Below are 19,853 nucleotides of genomic sequence, written 5' to 3' on the forward strand. Positions count from 1 at the left end.
CCACTTCTTGGAACCCCTCAATGCTATTGCCAGGGGCTCAATCGCCAGTGCAAACAGTAATGGGGACAGAGGGCATCCCTGCCTTGTCCCTCTATGGAGCCGAAAGTATGCAGATCCCCGTCCATTCGTGACCACACTCGCCACTGGGGCCCTATACAACAGCTGCACCCATCCAACATACTCATCTCCAAAACCAAATCTCCTCAGCACCTCCCACAAATAATCCCACTCCACTCTATCAAATGCTTTCTCGGCATCCATCGCCACCACTATCTCCGCTTCCCCCTCTGGTGGGGGCATCATCATTACCCCTAGCAGCCTCCGTATATTCGTATTCAGCTGTCTCCCCTTCACAAACCCGGTTTGGTCCTCATGGACCACCCTCGGGACACAATCCTCTATCCTCATTGCCATTACCTTGGCCAGAATCTTAGCGTCTACATTTAGGAGGGAAATAGGTCTATAGGACCCGCATTGCAGCGGGTCCTTTTCCTTCTTTAGGAGAAGCGATATCGTTGCCTCAGACATAGTCGGGGGCAGCTGTCCCCTTTACTTTGCCTCATTAAAGGTCCTCATCAGTAGCGGGGTGAGCAAGTCCACATATTTCCTGTAAAATTCAACTGGGAATCCATCCGGTCCCGGAGCCTTCCCCGCCTGCATGCTCCTAATTCCTTTCACTACTTCCTCTATTTCAATCTGTGCTCCCAGTCCCACCCTTTCCTGCTCCTCCACCTTGGGAAATTCCAGCCGGTCCATAAAGCCCATCATTCTCTCCCTCCCATCCGGGGGTTGAGCTTCGTATAATTTTTTATAAAATGTCTTGAACACTCCATTCACTCTCTCCGCTCCCCGCTCCATCTCTCCTTCCTCATCCCTCACTCCCCCTATTTCCCTCGCTGCTCCCCTCTTCCGCAATTGGTGGGCCAGCAACCTGCTCGCCTTCTCCCCATATTCGTACTGTACACCCTGTGCCTTCCTCCACTGTGCCTCTGCAGTACCCGTTGTCAGCAAGTCAAATTCTACATGTAGCCTTTGCCTTTCCCTGTACAGTCCCTCCTCCGGTGCCTCCGCATATTGCCTGTCCACCCTCAGAAGTTCTTGCAGCAACCGCTCCTGTTCCCTACTCTCCTGCTTTCCTTTATGTGCCCTTATTGATATCAGCTCCCATCTAACCACTGCCTTCAGCGCCTCCCAGACCACTCCCACCTGGACCTCCCCATTATCATTGAGTTCCAAGTACTTTTCAATGCAACCCCTCACCCTTAGACACACCCCCTCATCTGCCATTAGTCCCATGTCCATTCTCCAGGGTGGGCGCCCTTCTGTTTCCTCCCCTATCTCCAAGTCCACCCAATGTGGAGCGTGATCCGAAATGGCTATAGCCGTATACTCCGTTCCCCTCACCTTCGGGATCAACGCCCTTCCCAAAACAAAAAAGTCTATTCGCGAATAGGAAAACGAAAACTCCTTACTCCTAGGTCTGCTAAATCTCCACGGGTCTACTCCTCCCATCTGCTCCATAAAATCTTTAAGCACCTTGGCTGCTGCCGGCCTCCTTCCAGTCCTGGACCTCGACCTGTCCAGCCCTGGTTCCAACACTGTATTGAAATCTCCCCCCATTACCAACCTTCCCACCTCTAGGTCCGGGATGCGTCCTAGCATACGCCTCATAAAATTGGCATCATCCCAGTTCGGGGCATATACGTTTACCAAAACCACCGTCTCCCCCTGTAGTTTGCCACTCACCATCACGTATCTGCCCCCGCTATCAGCCACTATAGTCTTTGCCTCAAACATTACCCGCTTCCCCACTAATATAGCCACCCCCCTGTTTTTCGCATCTAGCCCCGAATGGAACACCTGCCCCACCCAACCTTTGCGTAGTCTCACCTGGTCTGTCAGTTTCAAGTGCATTTCCTGTAACATTACCACGTCTGCCTTAAGTTTCTTAAGGTGTGCAAGTACCCGTGCCCTCTTTATCGGCCTGTTCAGCCCTCTTACGTTCCACGTGATCAGCCGGGTTGGGGGGCTTTTTACCCCCCCTTGTCGATTAGCCATCCCCCGTTTCCAGCTCCTCACCCGGTTCCCACGCAGCTGTGTCCCCCCCCAGGCGGTGCCCCCCCGCCCATCCCACCCCATACCAGCTCCCCCCTCTCCCCAGCAGCAGCAGCCCAATAATTCCCCCCTCCCACCCCCCCCGCTAGATCCCCCACTAGCGTAGTTACACCCCCCATGTTGCTCCCAGAAGTCAGCAAACTCTGGCCGACCTCGGCTTCCCCCCGTGACCTCGGCTCACACCGTGCGACGCCCCCTCCTTCCTGCTTCCCTATTCCCGCCATGATTATCATAGCGCGGGAGCCGAGCCCGCGCTTCCCCCTTGGCCCCGCCCCAATGGCCAACGCCCCATCTCTTCCACCTCCTTTCCTCCCCCCACCACCTGTGGAAGAGAGAAAAGTTACCACATCGCAGGATTAATAACATAAAACTCCTCTTTCCCCCCTTTTTGCCCCCCTCTTCGCCCCCCCATACTCGCCCCACCACTTTGTTTCAAACGTTCTTTTTTTTTTAATAACCCGCTCATTCCAATTTTTCTTCCACGATAAAAGTCCACGCCTCATCCGCCGTCTCAAAGTAGTGGTGCCTCCCTTGGTATGTGACCCACAGTCTTGCCGGCTGCAGCATTCCGAATTTTATCTTCTTTTTGTGAAGCACCGCCTTGGCCCGATTAAAGCTCGCCCTCCTTCTCGCCACCTCCGCACTCCAGTCTTGGTATACGCGGATCACCGCGTTCTCCCACTTACTGCTCCGAGTTTTCTTTGCCCATCTAAGGACCATCTCTCTATCCTTAAAACGGAGGAATCTGACCACTATGGCTCTAGGAATTTCTCCTGCTCTCGGTCCTCGCGCCATCACTCGGTATGCTCCCTCCACCTCCAGCGGACCCGCTGGGGCCTCCGCTCCCATTAACGAGTGCAGCATCGTGCTCACATATGCCCCGACGTCCGCTCCCTCCGCACCTTCAGGAAGACCAAGAATACTTAGGTTGTTCTTCCTCGCGTTGTTCTCCAGCGCCTCCAGCCTTTCCACACATCGTTTATGGTGTGCCTCGTGCATCTCCGTCTTCACCACCAGGCCCTGTATGTCGTCCTCATTCTCGGCAGCCTTTGCCTTCACGACCCGAAGCTCCCGCTCCTGGGTCTTTTGCTCCTCCTTTAGCCCTTCGATCGCCTGTAATATCGGGGCCAACAGCTCCTTCTTCATTTCCTTTTTGAGTTCTTCCACGCAGCGTTTCAAGAACTCGTGTTGTTCAGGGCCCCATATTAAACTGCCACCTTCCGACGCCATCTTGGTTTTTGCTTGCCTTCCTTGCCGCTGCTCTAAAGGATCCACCGCAATCCGGCCACCTTCCTCTCCTTTTTTCATCCGTATCCAGGGGGGATTCCTCTCTGGTTCGCCGCACAGTACTTTTAGCCGTTAAAATTGCCGTTGGGGCTCCTATTAAGAGCCCAAAAGTCCGTTCCACCGGGAGCTGCCGAAACGTGCGACTCAGCTGGTCATCGCCGCACCCGGAAGTCGTTGTAAGACTTCTTACGATGATAATCATACCTGTGGAACTCAGAATGAAAGCTGCTGTCAGATAGGATTATTGACCCATCCTGAGTGAAGAACAGCACATGGTGGAACTGTGCATCTACTTGGTGCCACATATGGGCAGTGATGATGTGGATGCATAAGATGGATCTTTGTTGTGTCGACTATTTAAAGTGAAATGTACCTTATTATTTGAAGTAACATTTGCCCTTTGTTTTGATTCAAGTTAAGATAAAAGCAACACAAAGTGGAATCTTGGTAATTTCTTCATCTGGAGTCACAGTAAATTTGGTTATTTCGGTTTTGCATTGGCACATCCTATCTCTCCAATCTTGTTCAACCCTGGCTTATTCAAATGCTATGTTCCCCAATAGGGGTCTATTCATCCCATACCAAAATGAGTCTTCCGTTGTCTTGGTCCTGCTCTGCCTGGAGCTCCTGATCAACAGACAAATTAGGGGTTGGCAATTCAGCCCCTCAAGCCTACTCCCCCATATATGGTCAGCACGGTAGCATTGTGGATAGCACAATTGCTTCACAGCTCCAGGGTCCCAGGTTCGATTCCGGCTTGGGTCACTGTCTGTGCGGAGTCTGCACATCCTCCCCGTGTGTGCGTGGGTTTCCTCCGGGTGCTCCGGTTTCCCCTCTCAGTCCAAAGATGTGCAGGTTAGGTGGATTGGCCATGATAAATTGCCCTTCGTGTCCAAAATTGCCCTTAGTGTTGGGTGGGTTTACTGGGTTATGGGGATAGGGTGGAGGTGTTGACCTTGGGTAGGGTGCTCTTTCCAAGAGCCGGTGCAGACTCGATGGGCCGAATGGCCTCCTTCTGCACTGTAAATTCTATGATAAGATAATTACTAGTCAACTCAAAACTATTTTAAAAATAGTCTCCAGCTAAACGTTCTCTTCTAACCTCTCCGTTTGTGGCCCAGCAATAATTTATAACATCTTTGATCATTTTCTCCATTAAAGCTTCTTTGCCAGTCATGACTGCTTAAGTTTACAAATTTTAAAAAGTATTAGTAGGTGGCCTTAGTATCTTAGTCTGGGGAACAAAATTCTCCAAAGCATTACCATTAAATTGTGGCAGGCCCAGAATCTGAGGCCAACAAAGCCATCAGCCACCTCAGTGCAGGTCCTATCATTCAAATACCACAGTAAGTGGATTCCTCAAAGAGAAAAAAGACCCAAATGTTATTCAGGACTTATCATTCATTTCAAAATAAAGGAAGAGAGGCACCAAAATGTAGGATTAAGATGATTAAATGTTTTATTTATGAAATGTACAGATACTCTTCTCATAGGGAAGGTGAAGGATCAATTCAGGACAGAACAATATAATTCTATACAGTATCAGTGAGCCAGTCACAGGCATTCAGCTCAGTCAGACCAGCCTGGTTACCATTCCCATGCAGTCCTCATAAGGGAAAACTTTCAGCTTTTCCCATGTATCCTGGGGATGAGGTTTGGGGGGGGGGGGCAAACAATTTGGGCAGTTTCTCTGTCCATTCTCTTTTCTGAAAGGTTTCACTCTCCCACATCACCCCCTCAGGTGGTCTACAAAAGAATGGATACCCAAAAGGTACCCAATAAAGGCATGCAACCAAACGCCTGGGACTTGATTGGGTTCCAGACTTGACAATCATGGTGACAGTTTAGTAAAGAAACCTCCAGCCTCTCAAATTCAGCCAGTTCAACACAAGCAGGGCTGCCCTTTACAGCACCACACAGTCTTCAGGCTTCCGACATCCCCACATGAGATCAAAGTCAGACGAAGGTGTGCCTAACCTGGACAGAAACCTGCAGTTCCACAGCAAGGCCCAGGAATGTGCATGGTGCTCCATAGCACAAACGGGCCTTTGAATTATCAGAGCACTCAACAAGACAGTAAAATAACCAGTTCTTCATATCTCTGTAAAACTCAATTCAAACTCTACAATACTGGAACTGCCCCATCCCTTCCTTCATTCCACTGTGCTAGCATTTAAGCCACAGCAAAATAAACACTGTTGGAATGTTACTGCGACATGAAACTTCACAAATAGGAATGACCACAACTAGATAGTTTCAACAGCAAAAGCTAATTATAAATACTGCAGGATGACAGCTGATGTTACAAATACAGAGACTTTGTTCTCCATGTCTATTCATGGAAGGGCAGGGAGGACATTTTCCAGTTACATCACATGTGGCGAGATGGAAGTTTAAAAAATATCTGGGGCTCCCTTGCTGTCTGTGTGTGCTCAATACTATGTAGTGGAACTACAAATGGCATCAGAGTAACACCAGAAATGTCTTGTCACATTTAGGAACCAATATCATCAGAACAGGGGCACTGTCAACTTTAGTTTCTGCTGGTACAGTAGCCAGTTAACTAAGAGAGGGAAGGTGACACACAGAATCCTCTCTTCATAGGCAGCGAAAGTAAAATACCATTAGTATAAAGGCTTCCCACCAGGGGTGGCAGCTGGAAAGCAAAGGCAGAGAAATTCACCAATTGGTTCTATTAACACTGCAATTTCTCCTCCCCCCACTACCTCGAGGAGAAGCCCACAGGCATGAGCTCCACCCTGTCCCCACCACCCCTAGGAGAGGACCGTAGGCATAAGACCTATACAATGTCTCATTATTATTGCAAAGTAAAATCTGGTGAAATCTTGTGTTGGCATACACAGTTAAACAAGTCACAAGTAGCGCTCAAGAAAGCCTGGACCCATGTAGAAACCATGTGGGAAAGTAATGTTATTCTCAAACAAAATGGCAACCCTTGCTCTAATCATAGGGGTTTGAAGAGATTGTGCCTAAAACATAACAAGCAGAACAGACAAGATGGACTAACTGGCACTAAAGGACCTGTAATAGCAAATATGAAAACCACAACACTGGATCAATAAATACCCTATAATCAATAACCCCGATCAGAAAAACCTACATTTCCAATTTAAAAAGCACCTGATTGTCATCCCCTCAGTTTTGCACAGTTTGATGGCGGAAACAGTCCATTTCAAGGAGCACCAGAACAGGTGCAATCCATGAATCATGGACCCCTCAGGCAGGACTGATTTCCTCTATTAACCATCTCCTGAAAGTGCAGCACTGTTCCACCAGCAAGGCCGATTAGTCTGTTCTGTCCAATAGGCTGCAGTTCCGTGGTACCCAGGATAATCAGGTGAAACGTATACCATTCCTTACTGGTGAGACTCAGAACTAACCAGACAGAATAACAACTTCCACAACTGCTGAGGAATGGGGAACCTATGGAATGACTGGCACTCTCCTGTGCATTGATAAAGTTTTCTACATAGTCAGCTAATATGTCGATGTGTCAGGTGCAGTCACTGTGTAGAGATCTCGCCTGCACATTCATTATAGAGTGGATTTCAGTGAAGGAAACGGATGCTCATCTTCTGCTCAACATCAACCTTCTCTAACACCTGATGGGGTTAAAAGAGAAAAAAGGTAAATTGGGCAGGAAGAAGCACAGCGAGAAAAAACAAACTCAACAGAAAGCGAGTAGAGAGAGAAACAAATTAAGTAGGTACAGAACTGAAAGAGAAATAAACTAACTGCAGGGTGGGCAGGTACAGAGCACGGAGTAGAAAGCAATTTAAAAAAAACAAAACTTAAGAGTACCCAATTCTTTTTTTTCCAATTAAGGGGCAATTTAGCATGGCCAACCCACCTACCCTGCACATCTTTGGGTTGTGGGGGTGAGACCCACGCAAACGGGGAATATTGTGCAAACTCCACACGGACAGTGACCCGGGACCAGAATCGAACACAGGTCCTCAGCGTCGTGAGGTAGCAGTGCTAACTACTGCGCCACAGTGCCGCCCAGTGTAGGAAGCAAATTGAGCAATGAATTAACACTGGCAGCTGGACAGCAGAGAGGAAAATAAACTGATCAACCAAAGTGGGGGCAAACAAACAGCAGGAGTAGAGTAAGCAGTAATACGGGAACAGATCAACACAAGTTGAAATTGATAACTATAGGCCAGTCACTAACTGGGCACCAGTGACTTGGTCAGTTACTGAAGCACCGTTGTACAGGTACTAGCAGGTACAGGGCTGTCACTGTACAAGACACACAATACTGGTGGGTACATGTTTGTCAACTCTGGGGTGAAACAAAGGTGGGGTGCGGTGGGGTGTTGGTATCAGGGGAGGCTGGGGATTTGTGGTTTCGCTTCATGTTGTGGTCTTCTGATATATATATACATGGAAAAGTCTTGAACGAAAATATTAAAAGAACTCTGGGGTGCAGTACTGGGATGCATAGATTAAAAATCTATGAATTGGGATCAAACTGGTTGATCATTTTTAAACTTTCGAATGCATTGGGAGAGTTTAAAAATGATTAACCAGTTTGATCACAAATCATAGATTTTTAATCTATGCATCCCAGTGTTTTAAAAAAATATTTTTGTGCGTTCCCTTGGCCGCAGAAAAATACATTTCTTCAGTACATGTGACAGATCAATCATTCAATTAATGGATGGGTTGGAGTTCCTTTCCATGGAACAGAGGAGGCTGAGGGGATATTTGATCGAGGTGTACAAGGTTGTGAATGGCTTGGATAGAGTAAATGGGAAGGATCTATTTCCCTTACAGGTCAGTGACTAGCAGGTATAAGATTTAAAATGATTGGTAGAAGGATAAGGACAGTGAGGAAAATATTTTTTACCCAGAGGGTGATAGGGGCCTGGAGCCCACTGCCTGAAAGGTTAGTACAGGCAAAACCTCGCAATTCACTTAAAGGGGGGCAGCACGGTGGCACAGTGGTTAGCATTGCTGCCTATGCCGCTGAGGACCTGGGTTTGAATCCCGGCCCTGGGTCACTGTCCGTGTGGAGTTTGCACATTCTCCCCGTGTCTGCATGGGTTTCACCCCCACAACCCAAAGATGTGCAGGTTAGGTGGATTGGCTACACTAAAATTGCCCCTTAATTGGGAGCCTGGACCACCTGCTGGAAAATGGGATTAGGCCAGCTGGCTCATTTCTTGGCCGACAGACACTTTTGGCAGAGTCTCCTCCGTCTGCGCTATAAATCTTTTAACATTTTCGAAGGAAGATGGGGAGAAGGCAGGGGAATGGTGGTAAATGAATTGCTCCTTAGGAGAGCCAGCATGGACACGGTGGGCCGAAATGGTCGTCTTCTGTGCTGTAACAATTCCATGAAATTGCATCCTGCCTCCAGCTCGCTGCCTGACACACTGCGTCCGTTCGCTGTGAACGAGGGAGTGAAAGGGGCTGGAAATGGGAGGGTCGACGAGCTGGGTGCAGAAAAGGCAACAGCCGACAGAGCTTTGGGCTGCAGAAAATGATGAGTAAATTATAACACTGGAGTAGAGTACTGTCCCTGCATAACACAGGGGTACAGTTCTGGTGGATTCAGGTCCGTCACTGTAGAACACTGGGGTATAGTTCTTGTGGGGTGAGGATGCCTCTGTATACACTGGGTAGAGCACTAGTCGGCTCAGGTCTGTAACAGTATAACACTGTGGTCCAGCACTGGTAGATTCAGGTCTGTCACTCTGCAGCACTGGGGTACAATACTGGTGGATTCAGGTCTGTCACTGTATAACATTGGGGTACAGTACTGGTGGATTCAGGTCCGTCACTATATACACTGGTAACAGCACTGGTGGGTTCAGGTCGGTCACTGTAAAATGCTGGGGTACAGCACTGCTGGGTCTGCCACTGTTCAATACCCTAGACAGAAGCAGACAATGTATCAAGTCTTGATTACCCTGCTATCTATCAATCTGCCTTCATACCTTCTGGAACTCTGTGAAGGAGATAGAAAGGTCACCATTCTGGTCTGCCTCTTGAATGGTCCGGTCTGCGATGCTCCCCAACTGTTCTTCAGAAATGTTGACCCCCACCATCATACGAAGGACCTGTGTTGGCAAAAGGGAATAAACTATTCCTATTGAACTGAACTGTCACACTGGAGGCTGCACTGAACTGAGCCTCCCCTTAAAATGCTAGCACCTTTAGATATCAGAGTCAATCTCTCAAAGTGTTCCGAATGCCACTCCTCACTGGGATTCCCTCTCCTTCCTACAGTGCTTTTCTTTCTTCTAGAGATCGCTGAGGTCAGCATTTATTGCCCGAGAGAAGATGGTGGTGAGCTGTCCTCTTGAACCGCTGCAGTACACCCACAATGCTGTTACAAAGTGTTTTTAGGATTTTGATACATTGGCGCTAAAAGAAAGGTGAGATAATTCCTCATCATGATGCTGTGAGACTGGGGGGGGGGGGGGGGCACGGACGGAGACAACGACTTCCAGTGGCGGTACATAAATTCAGGGCCCATGTTAGGTGGCTCCTGCTAAAGTCTCTGGTTTTTGGACTTTTATGCTGTGTTTCAGGGGTAGTTTGTGAATGAGTTGGTCTCAGGGAAGCTATAAGATGCGAAATGTCGAAGACACAGAAGGAGGGTGCTGGAAAGAAGGGGGCAAGCAAAAGTTCGCCGCCTAGTGGGTCTATAAGTCCTGTAGATGGCGGCGGTTGGGTCGTTGGGTGGGGCCACTCCCCTCACAGTGGAAGCTCTGACCGAGGTGATGGCCGGGGAGTTTGAGAGGCTGTTCAGCAAGCACATGGAGGTGCTGCAGAGAGAGATGATGACTGTAATGAAAGAGTGGGTGAAGGAGGCGATTGCCCTGGTAAAGGCGGCACTGATGAAGCCGTCGGTCGAGGTGCGGGCAAGGAGAGACGTTGAAAGGGGTGGAGGCAGCAACATAGCGACCAGTTCTTCTCGATGGATGCGGAACTGTGGAGGGTGCGGAGACCAACAAAGGGCTCAGAGCTAAGGTGGATGCCTGGAGAACAGGTCAAGCAGGCAAAATCTGCGAATTGTGGGACTGTCTGAGGGGGTAGAGGGCTTGAGGCCGATCAAGTACATCACAAAGATGTTGGCAGAGTTGACGGAGCAGGGAGAACCCTCCCGCTACGAGTTGGACAAGGCACATCGGTCGCTCAGCCCAAAGCCTAAAGCAAATGAGCCACCAAGGGCAGTTATAATCTGCTTCCACAAGTTCCACGTGAAGTAGAAAGCCCTGAGCTGGGCAAAGCAGAGACAAGAGGTGAAGTGGGAAGGCGTTGGTATACGAATATAGCAAGACTCGACGGCGGAGCTTTTGGACAGGTGAAGGCGGCATTGTATAGCAGCGGGGTGAGATTTAGAATGGGATTCTTATTTCGAGATGTGGAGGTGGCGGAGGCGTTGGTGAAGGCTGAAGGACTGGGACTAAGTTGAGAGTTGGGACTTGCACTTGTGTTTGTAGGGACAGGGATGGTGTTTTTTCTTATCGAGGGATTTCTATTTGATTGGGGTTTTGTTTTTCTGTCGCCTAAATGGGGGGGGGGGGTTGGCTTATATTTGTTCACATGTGTATTGGGGTTTGGTTTTATTCCTTTTTTCCTGTGGGCACAGTTTTGTATTGTTTGTTAATATGAGGAAGGTGGGGCATTGTTGGGGTATGTGGGGTGGGGTTACTGAGGAGGGGAATGGGAGGAGGAGAGGCACTGGCAGGAATCACCGCATGAGGAGGCAAAGGTTGGCTCGTGAATGGGGGTGTGGGGACGTGGTTGTTGGAGCCTGGTCGAACAGGCTTCGATGGGCCTGGGAGGTGTGAAAGGTGGGGGGAGGGGATCAAGAGGTGTTTGCAAAAAAAAAAAATCACTTATTGTCACAAGTAGGCTTCAAATGAAGTTCCTGTGAAAAGCCCCTAGTCGCCACATTCCGGCACCTGTTCAGGGAGGCTGGTACAGGAATTGAACCGTGCTGCTGGCCTGCCTTGGTCTACTTTAAAAGCCAGCTATTTAGCCCTGTGCTAAACCAGCCCCAATAAAGGAAGTGGATGGGGGATTCTTGGGGGATTTCAACAGTAACAAAAGGTTGCAGCGGGCCAGGCTGGAGGGGCAGGGCCCAGGGTTATAATGATGGCGGATAGGAGAGGTGGGGTGAGACCCCCTCAGTCAGAATAGTGTCGTGGAACGGTTAGGGGCACCGGTGAAGAGATCAAGAGTTTTTGCGCACTTGAAGAGTTTAAAGGCTTATATGGTGATGCTGCAGGAGACCGATTTGAGGGTGAAGGATCAAGCGAGACTTAGGAAGGGTTAAGGGCTTAGGAAGGGTTAAGTGAAGCAGGTGTTTCCTTTGGGGTTTGATAGTAGGACTCAGGGGGTGGGGGGGGCGAAGACGTTGGCTGGACTTATGAGGGAGATGGGAGGAGTGGACCCGTGGAGGTTTATACACCCAAGGGATCGATAGTATTTGTTTTTCTCCCTGGTTCACAAGGTGTATTCGAGGATTGATTTTTTTGTGGTTGGAAAGGCTAGGAGGTCAGAGGACTCGGCAATTGTGATCTTGGATCATGCTTCGCATAAAGGAGAAGGGGTCAGCCCAGAGGCTGGGGTGGAGAATGGATGTGGGGTTGTTGATGGACCAGAGCTTCTGTGACAAGATAGGGAAGGTGATTGAGGAGTATGTGGGGTTTAATTGCATGGGGGAGATTTCACGGTCGGTGGTCTGGGAGGCTCTGACGGCAGTGGTTTGGGGGGGGAAAGAGAGAGAAGGTAATCTAATTTGAGACTAAGGTGGATAGGGAGGAGGGATGACCGCCAGCGATTGATAGAAGAAATTTTGGAGGTGCATGGGAGACCCAGGTCTCCTGGCAAAGAGGAAAGAGTTGCAGGCAAGGTTTGACCTATTGTCCACGGGGAAAGTGGTGCGTCAGCTGAGAAGGGCGAGGGGAGCTGTCTATGAGCACAGGGAGAAGGCTGGGCGTGCGATGGCAGGTCAGCTCTGAAGGGAGGCCATGGCGAGGGAGATAGTTCAGGTGCGGGATAAGGCGGGGGAGTTTGTGGTGGCTCCAGAACAGATTAATAAAGTGTTTGGGGAGCTTATAAGGACCTGTATAGGTCAGAGCCACCGGAGGACGAGTGGGAAATGAGGGATTTTCTGGGAGGGCTGGAGTGTCTGAGGTTGGGAGAGGTGGAGGGCAGGGTTGGAGCAGCCAGTGAGGGAGCAGGAGGCGATTGGGAGGATGCTGGCAGGGAAGACGGCGGGGTCCGATGGGTTTCCAGTCGAATTTTATAAAAGATTTAAGGACAAGCTGGCATCGTTGATGGTGGGAATGTTGGAGGACGCGATGGGTAGGGTTGTCTTGCCACGAGCAATGGGGCAGGCTTCCATCTTGCTGTTGTTAAAGGACAAGGATTGGTGGAGTGTTGGTTGTATAGGCCCATATCTCTGCTGAATGTAGATGCCAAGATATTGACAAAGGTTTGGCATTAAGGTTGGAGGGGTGCCTTCCAAAGGTGATTGGGGAGGACCAGACGGGTTTTGTGAAGGGAAGACAGTTGCCCTCGAATGTGTGGAGGTTGCTGAGCATGGTGCTTTCTCCGGCAGAGAGGAGAGGGAGACAGAGGTGGTGATGGCGGCGTTAGATGCGGAGAAGGCGCTTGATCGGGTGGAGTGGGAGTTATTTGATGGCGGTACTGGAAAAATTTGGGATTGGGCCGAAGTTTGTGGCGTGGGTGCAGCTGCTATACAAATCGATGGCGAGCATGCACAAAACCAGTATGAACTCAGGGTATTTTTTTTTAGTGAACATTTTATTGAGGTATTTATGGTTTTATAACAATAACAGAAGAAACAGTGTACATACAAATATAAACATAGTGCAAAGGCTCTAAACTAAACTAAACCCCAACACCCCCCGCTTCTGCTGACGGTTAATTTTCCCCAAAGAAGTCGACGAATGGCTGCTACCTCCGGACGAACTCTAACATTGACCCTCTCAGGGTGAACTTCATTTTCTCCAGACAGAGAAAGCGAGCCATCTCAGTTAGCCAGGTCTCCGACTTCGGGGGCTTCGAGTCCCTCCAAGCTAATAATATCCGTCTCCGGGCTACCAGGGAAGCAAAGGCCAGAACGTCCGCCTCTTTCTCCTCCTGGATTCCCGTGTCTTCCGACACTCCGAAAATCACCATCTCTGGACTCGGTGTCACCCTTGTTTTTAACACGTTGGACATGACATCCGCAAACCCCTGCCAGAATCCACTAAGCTTCGGACATGCCCAGAACATATGAACATGGTTCGCTGGCCCTTCCGCACATCTTCTACCCCAAAGAACCTGCTCATCTGGGCCACTGTCATGTGGGCCCGGTGAATGACCTTAAACTGTATCAGGCTGAGCCTGGCGCATCCGCCCAGACACCATCATCTATCTCTCCTCCTAACTCCTCTTCCCATTTGTGTTTCAGCTCCTCAGTCTGCGTTTCCTCTGACCCCATGAGTTCCTTGTAAATGTCCGAAACCCTCCCTTCTCCCACCCACACTCTGGAAACTACCCTGTCCTGTATCCCCCTTGGTGGTAAGAGCGGGAAGGTTGAGACCTGCATGCATAGGAATCTCGCGCCTGCAGGTACCTAAACTCATTTCCACCCGTCAGTTCGAATTTCTCCTCCAACTCCCTCAGGCTGGGGAAGCTCCCCTCTACAAACAGATCTCCCATCCTCTCGATCCCTGCTCTTTGCCATCTCCGGAACCCTCCATCCAGCCTCCCCGGAGCAAACCGATGGTTATTGCAGATTGAGGACCAGACCGATGCTGCCTCTGCTCCCACGTGTTTCCTCCATTGCCCCCAGACTCTCATGGCCGCCACCACCACGGGGCTGGTGGAGTACCGTGCCGGTGGGAACGGCAGAGGCGCTGTTACCAGTGCCTCCAAACCCGTGCCCTTACATGATGCCGCCTCTACTCGCTCCCACATCGACCCCCCCCCCCCCCACTTCCTAATCATGGCTATAATTACTAAAGTTCGGCAGCGCCAGCCCACCCTCCCCCCGGCTGCACTCCAGCATCCCTTTTTTTTTTTACTCGCGGGGTCTTACCCGTCCATACAAAGCCAGAGATCACCTTGTTGACCCGTTTAAAGAAGGTCCGTGGAATAAAGATGGGGAGACACTGAAACACAAACAGGAATCTCGGGGGGACCGTCATTTTCACTGTCTGTACCCTTCCAGCCTGACAACGGGAGCATGTCCCACCTTCGGAAATCTTCCTTCATTTGGTCCACTAGTCGGGTCAAATTTAATTTATGTAGCCATTCCCATTCCCGTGCCACCTGGATGCTGAGGTACCGAAAGTTTCTCCCTACCACTCTAAACAGCAGCTCCCCCAATCGCCTCTCCTGCCCCCTTGCCTGGATCGCGAACATCTCACTTTTCACCATGTTCAATTCATAACCTGAAAACCGGCAAAATTTCCCCAGATTCCCCATAATTTCTTCCATCCCTTCTAGTGGGTCCGAAACATATAGGAGCAGGTTGCCTGCGTATCGCGAGACTCTATGTTCCACCCCTCCCCGAACCAGCCCCTTGAGGCTCTCAGCGCAATTGCCAGTGGTTCTATGGCCAGGGCAAACAGCAGTGGGGAGAGGGGGCATCCTTGCCTAAAATAGCCTGATGTCAACTTGTTCGTCCGTATATTCGCCACCGGCGCCTGATACAGCAGCCTAACCCAGTCGATGAAGCCCCGTCCAAACCCAAACCGCCCCAGCACCTCCCACAGGTAGGTCCATTTCACCCGATCAAATGCCTTCTCTGCGTCCATTGCGACCACTACCTCTGGGGGCATCATGATCACATTCAGCAGCCTTCTAACCTTGGCCGCCAACTGCCTGCCCTTAACGAATCCCGTCTGGTCCTCCCCAATCACGTCCGGAACGCAGTCTTCGATCCTAGTGGACAAGATTTTGGCGTCTACATTTAATAGGGAGATCAGTCTGTAGGACCTACAAAGTTCCGGGTCCTTCCCCCGCTTCAAAATCAGTGAGATTGTGGTCTGTGACATCGTCGGGGGAAGCCCCCTCTCTCCTTGCCTCATTAAATGTCATCAGCAGCAACCCCAGTATCCCAGAGGATTTTTTATAAAACTCCACTGGTTCCCGGGACTTTACCCGACTGCATGGCCTTCAGCCCTTCTGCTATTTCTTCCATCCCGATCGGGGCCCCCAGCCCTTCCTCCACCTTCGGGAACCTCAGCCTTCCTAAGAATTGCCTCATCCCCTCTGGCCCAGCTGGGGGTTCCGCCTGCTATAAAACTCCTTAAACGCCTTATTAACCCCTGCTGAATGTCCGACCAGGTTCCCATCCCTGTCCCTTACTTTCCCAATCTCCCTGGTTGCCTCCCTCTTTCCAAGTTGCTGCGCACGAGCATTCTGCTGGCCTTCTCTCCATATTCATCAATCGCCCCCCCCTCGGCTTCCTCAGTTGCTCTACCGCCTTCCCTGTAGTTAACAAGCCAAACTCCGCCTGTAGCCTCCGTCGTTCCCCTAAAAGCCCTCTGGGGTCTCCGCATATCTCCTGTCGACCTGAAGTATTTCCCTCATCAGTCGGTCCGTTTCTGCTCTGTCTACATTCTCTCTGTGGGCCTGTATCGAGATCAGCTCCCCTCTAACTACTGCCTTCAGCGCCTCCCAGACCATTGCAGCCGAGACTTCCACTGTGTCGTTAACTTCCAGATAGTTCTGGATACATTTCCTCACCCGCCCGCACACCTCCTCGTCCGCTAACAGTCCGACATCCAATCTCCAGTGCGGGTGTTGACCACCCTCCTTGCTCACTTGTCAGTCCACCCAGTGCGGGGCATGGTCCGAGGTCGTGATCGCTGAGTACTCAGTGTCCACTACCCCCGTCAGTAAAGCCCTGTTCAAGATAAAAAAGTCGATCCGGGAGTACACTTTATGTACGTGTGAGTAAAAGGAGAACTCCTTCACACTCTGCCGCCCAAATCTCCATGGATCCACCCCCCCCCGCCCCCCCCACAAAAAATCTGCTCCAAAAACCCCTTTAGCTCCTTTGCATTTCGGGCACCCTGCGTGTCCTGGAGCTCGACTGGTCTAACCTTGGGTTAATGACCCCCCCCCCCCGCCACTCTACCCAATGACCAACTTATGCAAATCTAGGTCCGGGATCTTCCCCAAATCCTCCTTATGAACTCCACATCCTCCCAATTTGGCGCGTACACATTCACGAGCACCACCGGCAGTCCTTCCAGCTTCCCACTAACCATGATGTAGCGGCCTCCCACATCCGTAACTATTCTACCCGCCTCAAATGACACTCGCTTATTAATCAAGATTGCGACCCCTCTAGTCTTAAGAGTCCAGCCCCGAGTGAAAAACCTGTCCGAGCCATCCCTTCCTTAATCTAATCTGATTGGTTACCCTAAGGTGAGTCTCCTGTAACATTGCCACGTCCGCCTTCAATCCCCTCAAATGCGCAAACACACGTGCCCTCTTAACCGGCCCATTTAGCCCTCTAACGTTCCATGTGATCAGCTTGGTTGGGGGGCTTCTCCACCCCCCCCTCCCCCACCCCGCCGATCAGCCATCACCTTTCTTGGGCCAGTCTCCAGCTCCCTCCCCACGCATCCGCAGGCAAAGCCCCAAGGCAGCCTCCGTGCCCGACCTCCCTCTTGTCCCCCAGCAAAAGTCCCTCCCCTGTCAGAACAGTTCCCACCCCCCCCAACCCAAGTAACAGTACTATGCAAACCACCCCCTTCAACAAGCATAACATCTGCTCACCCCCCATTGCGCTTCCATGAGCTTGCCCGCCCAGCTAGCTTGGTAGCCCCCGCCCATGGCGCCAGGCATTTTCCCACCTATTGTTCCCTTCCCACTACCCCGCTCGGACACACTTATGCCAAAGAAAACAATCCCAACCCAATTGACCTAAACAAACACAAAGAAAATAGAAAACAAAACACATCTAAAATGCACACCTCCATCCCCCATCAGTACAAATGCAAACTTTAACTCACACAAATATGCGGCAGCCCCAGAATCAATACAGAAGGCATTACAGATAAAGTCCAAAAACAAAAACTTTTTTTAACATGAATGCTGCAGCAAAGATCGTACACCTCAGTCCACTGCCAGCCCTTACCTTCTAGTGACGTCCATCGCTTCCTCGGGCGACTCAAAGTAAAAATGTTGCTCCTCATAAGTGACCCAAAGACGGGCCGGGTACAGCAGTCCAAACTTCACCTTCTTCTTGAAAAGGGTCGACTTTACTTGGTTGAATCCCGCTCTTCTCCTGGCCACGTCCGTGCTCAGGTCTTGGTAAATGCGCAGGATGCTGTTCTCCCACTTACAGCTCCGTGTCTGCCTGGCCTACCGTAAAATACGCTCCTTATCCAGGTAGCTGTGCAATCTCACCACCATCGCCCTCGGGGGGGGGGGGGGGGGCTCTACACGTGGCTTCCTCGCGAGCGCTCTGTGAGCCCTGTCCACCTCCAAGGGTCGGGAGAACGTCCTATCCCCCAGTAACTTCTCGAACATGCCCGCTATATGTGCCTCTGCGTCCGCTCCTTCGGATCCCTCTGGGAGAACAACGATTCTCAAGTTCTGCCGGTGGGACCTATTCTCTAGATCCTCCACCTTCTCCTGGAGCCTTTTCTGTTGGTCTCTCAGCATCCCGACCTCCAATTCCATTGCTGTCTTGTGTGTTCCTCCTGCTCAGTCAGTGCCTTCTCCACTTTCCGGATCGCCCGATCTTGAGCATCCAGCTTATGTACCAGCTCAGCAATCGATTCCTTAATCGGGTCCAAGCATTCCTGTTTCTGCTTGGCGAAGCCCTCCTGTATAAACTATGTCAACTGCTCCGTCGACCGCTGGGTCGTCGAGCCAGAACTCCAGTCCTCCGCCATGCTTTCTCCCGCTGCAGCTTCAACCTAGGCCTTCTCTGTTCGCCTATTTCTTCCTTTGCGAGGACTCCTGGTCCGCCTCTCCATGCACTGATGTAGGATTCCTCTTTACAAATACGTCCACCATTGATTTTCCGAGTCAAATCCGGCAAAAAAATCAGGGAAAAGGTCCAAAGATCTGAGCCGAGCGGGAGCATGACCTACTCCTTCATAGCCGCCACCGGAAGTCCGAACTCAGGGCATTTTGCATTCCATCAGGGTACGAGGCAGGGATGCCCCAAGCACCCCTTTCGGTTGGGGGGTTGCTGCCATTCCGGCTGTCAGCGTCTCATTTTATGTATTTGGGGGTGTAGGTGGCCCGGGATTGGACAGGGCTTCAGAAGTTTAACTTCATTGGTTTGGTGAGGAGGATGAAGGCTGATTTCCTGAGGTGTGACAATTGTCATTGGTGGGCTGGGTGCAGGCAGTTAAGATGAATGTTTTGCCGCGATTCCGGTTTTTGTTTCAATGTCTGCCGGTCTTTTTACCCAAAGCATTTTTCAGAAGGGTGGACAGGTTGATGATCTCATTTCTTCGGTCAGGGATAGTGGCCAGGATTAGGAAGAAGGTGATACTGCAGAGGGGGCGACCTCCCAAGTTTGTGTTATTATTGGGCAGCAAATGCAGAGAAGGTGCAGAGAAGGGCTGGGGGGGGGGGGCTCTGTGGGCGAAGATGGAGGTGGTCTTGCAGGGGGTTGTGGGCGCTGGCAACTGCGCCGCTCCTGATGGCTCCAGCGAAATATTCAGCGAGTCCGGTGTGGTGGCCACGTTGAAGATTTGGAGGCAGTTTTGACAGCAATTCAGGTTGGGGGCCGGGTCAGGGGGAATGCCAAGGAGGGCGAATCATTGGTTTAAGTTGGTGAGGATGGATGCGAGGTTTCGGGGATGGGAAGAGAGGAGGATTAAGGAAATGTAGAATCTGTTCCTGGGTTGTGAGTTTGGAGTAGTTGGGCGAGAAGTTTGGGCTGGCAAGGAATGAAGGTTTCAGGTACATACAGGCCCGGTACTTTGCGAGGAAGGTCTATTTGACGTTCCCGACAGCTCATGCCTCCTCGTTGTTGGAACCGGTGCTGCCAGGGGGAGGGAGATTGGGGAGGGGGATCGTCTCGGCGATTTACGGGAGGATTTTGGAGGATGGAGTGTCCTGGGTGGGGGGGGGGGGGGGGTTTAAGGCAAAGTGGGAGGAAGAGTTGGGAGTAGTGCTGGAGGAAGGTCTGTGGTGTTGCGGAGGGTAAACGCCTCAACTGCGGTGTGTTGACTGTCGATGGGGTGATTTGGCTTTTTTTGTGGGGTTGATTTGCAATGTACAATTGTCGACAATTTGCTGAAAATATTTTTTTTAAAAGGATGGCGTGTGACTTGGAAGAACCATAGAGGGGATCACATTTTACCCCCTACCATTGGAATAAAGAAAGGAGGCTCTGGAGAGTAAGTGCTTTTTTTTTTACAATGTCTTTATGTTGTAAAAGTACTTTCCTGGGATTCCAAAAATAAAGCTTA

General features: G+C 50.7%; 1 protein-coding gene across 1 annotated transcript in view; it reads right to left on the reverse strand.

Annotated features, from left to right (window-relative positions):
* Window positions 1–4,838: 4,838 nt before the first annotated feature.
* LOC140398291 (calcineurin B homologous protein 1) overlaps window positions 4,839–19,853 on the reverse strand; it is a 39,322-nt gene continuing 24,307 nt past the window's right edge. Inside the window, exons 6-7 of the mRNA XM_072486798.1 lie at window positions 9,369–9,491; window positions 4,839–7,025 (exon numbers count right to left, since the gene is read on the reverse strand). Of these exons, the coding sequence (XP_072342899.1) occupies window positions 6,972–7,025; window positions 9,369–9,491 (177 nt within the window). The 3' untranslated portion in view covers window positions 4,839–6,971. The remainder of the gene's footprint in view (window positions 7,026–9,368; window positions 9,492–19,853) is intronic.

This window comes from Scyliorhinus torazame, chromosome 2 (genome assembly GCF_047496885.1).
Source record: "Scyliorhinus torazame isolate Kashiwa2021f chromosome 2, sScyTor2.1, whole genome shotgun sequence".
NCBI lineage: Eukaryota > Metazoa > Chordata > Chondrichthyes > Carcharhiniformes > Scyliorhinidae > Scyliorhinus > Scyliorhinus torazame.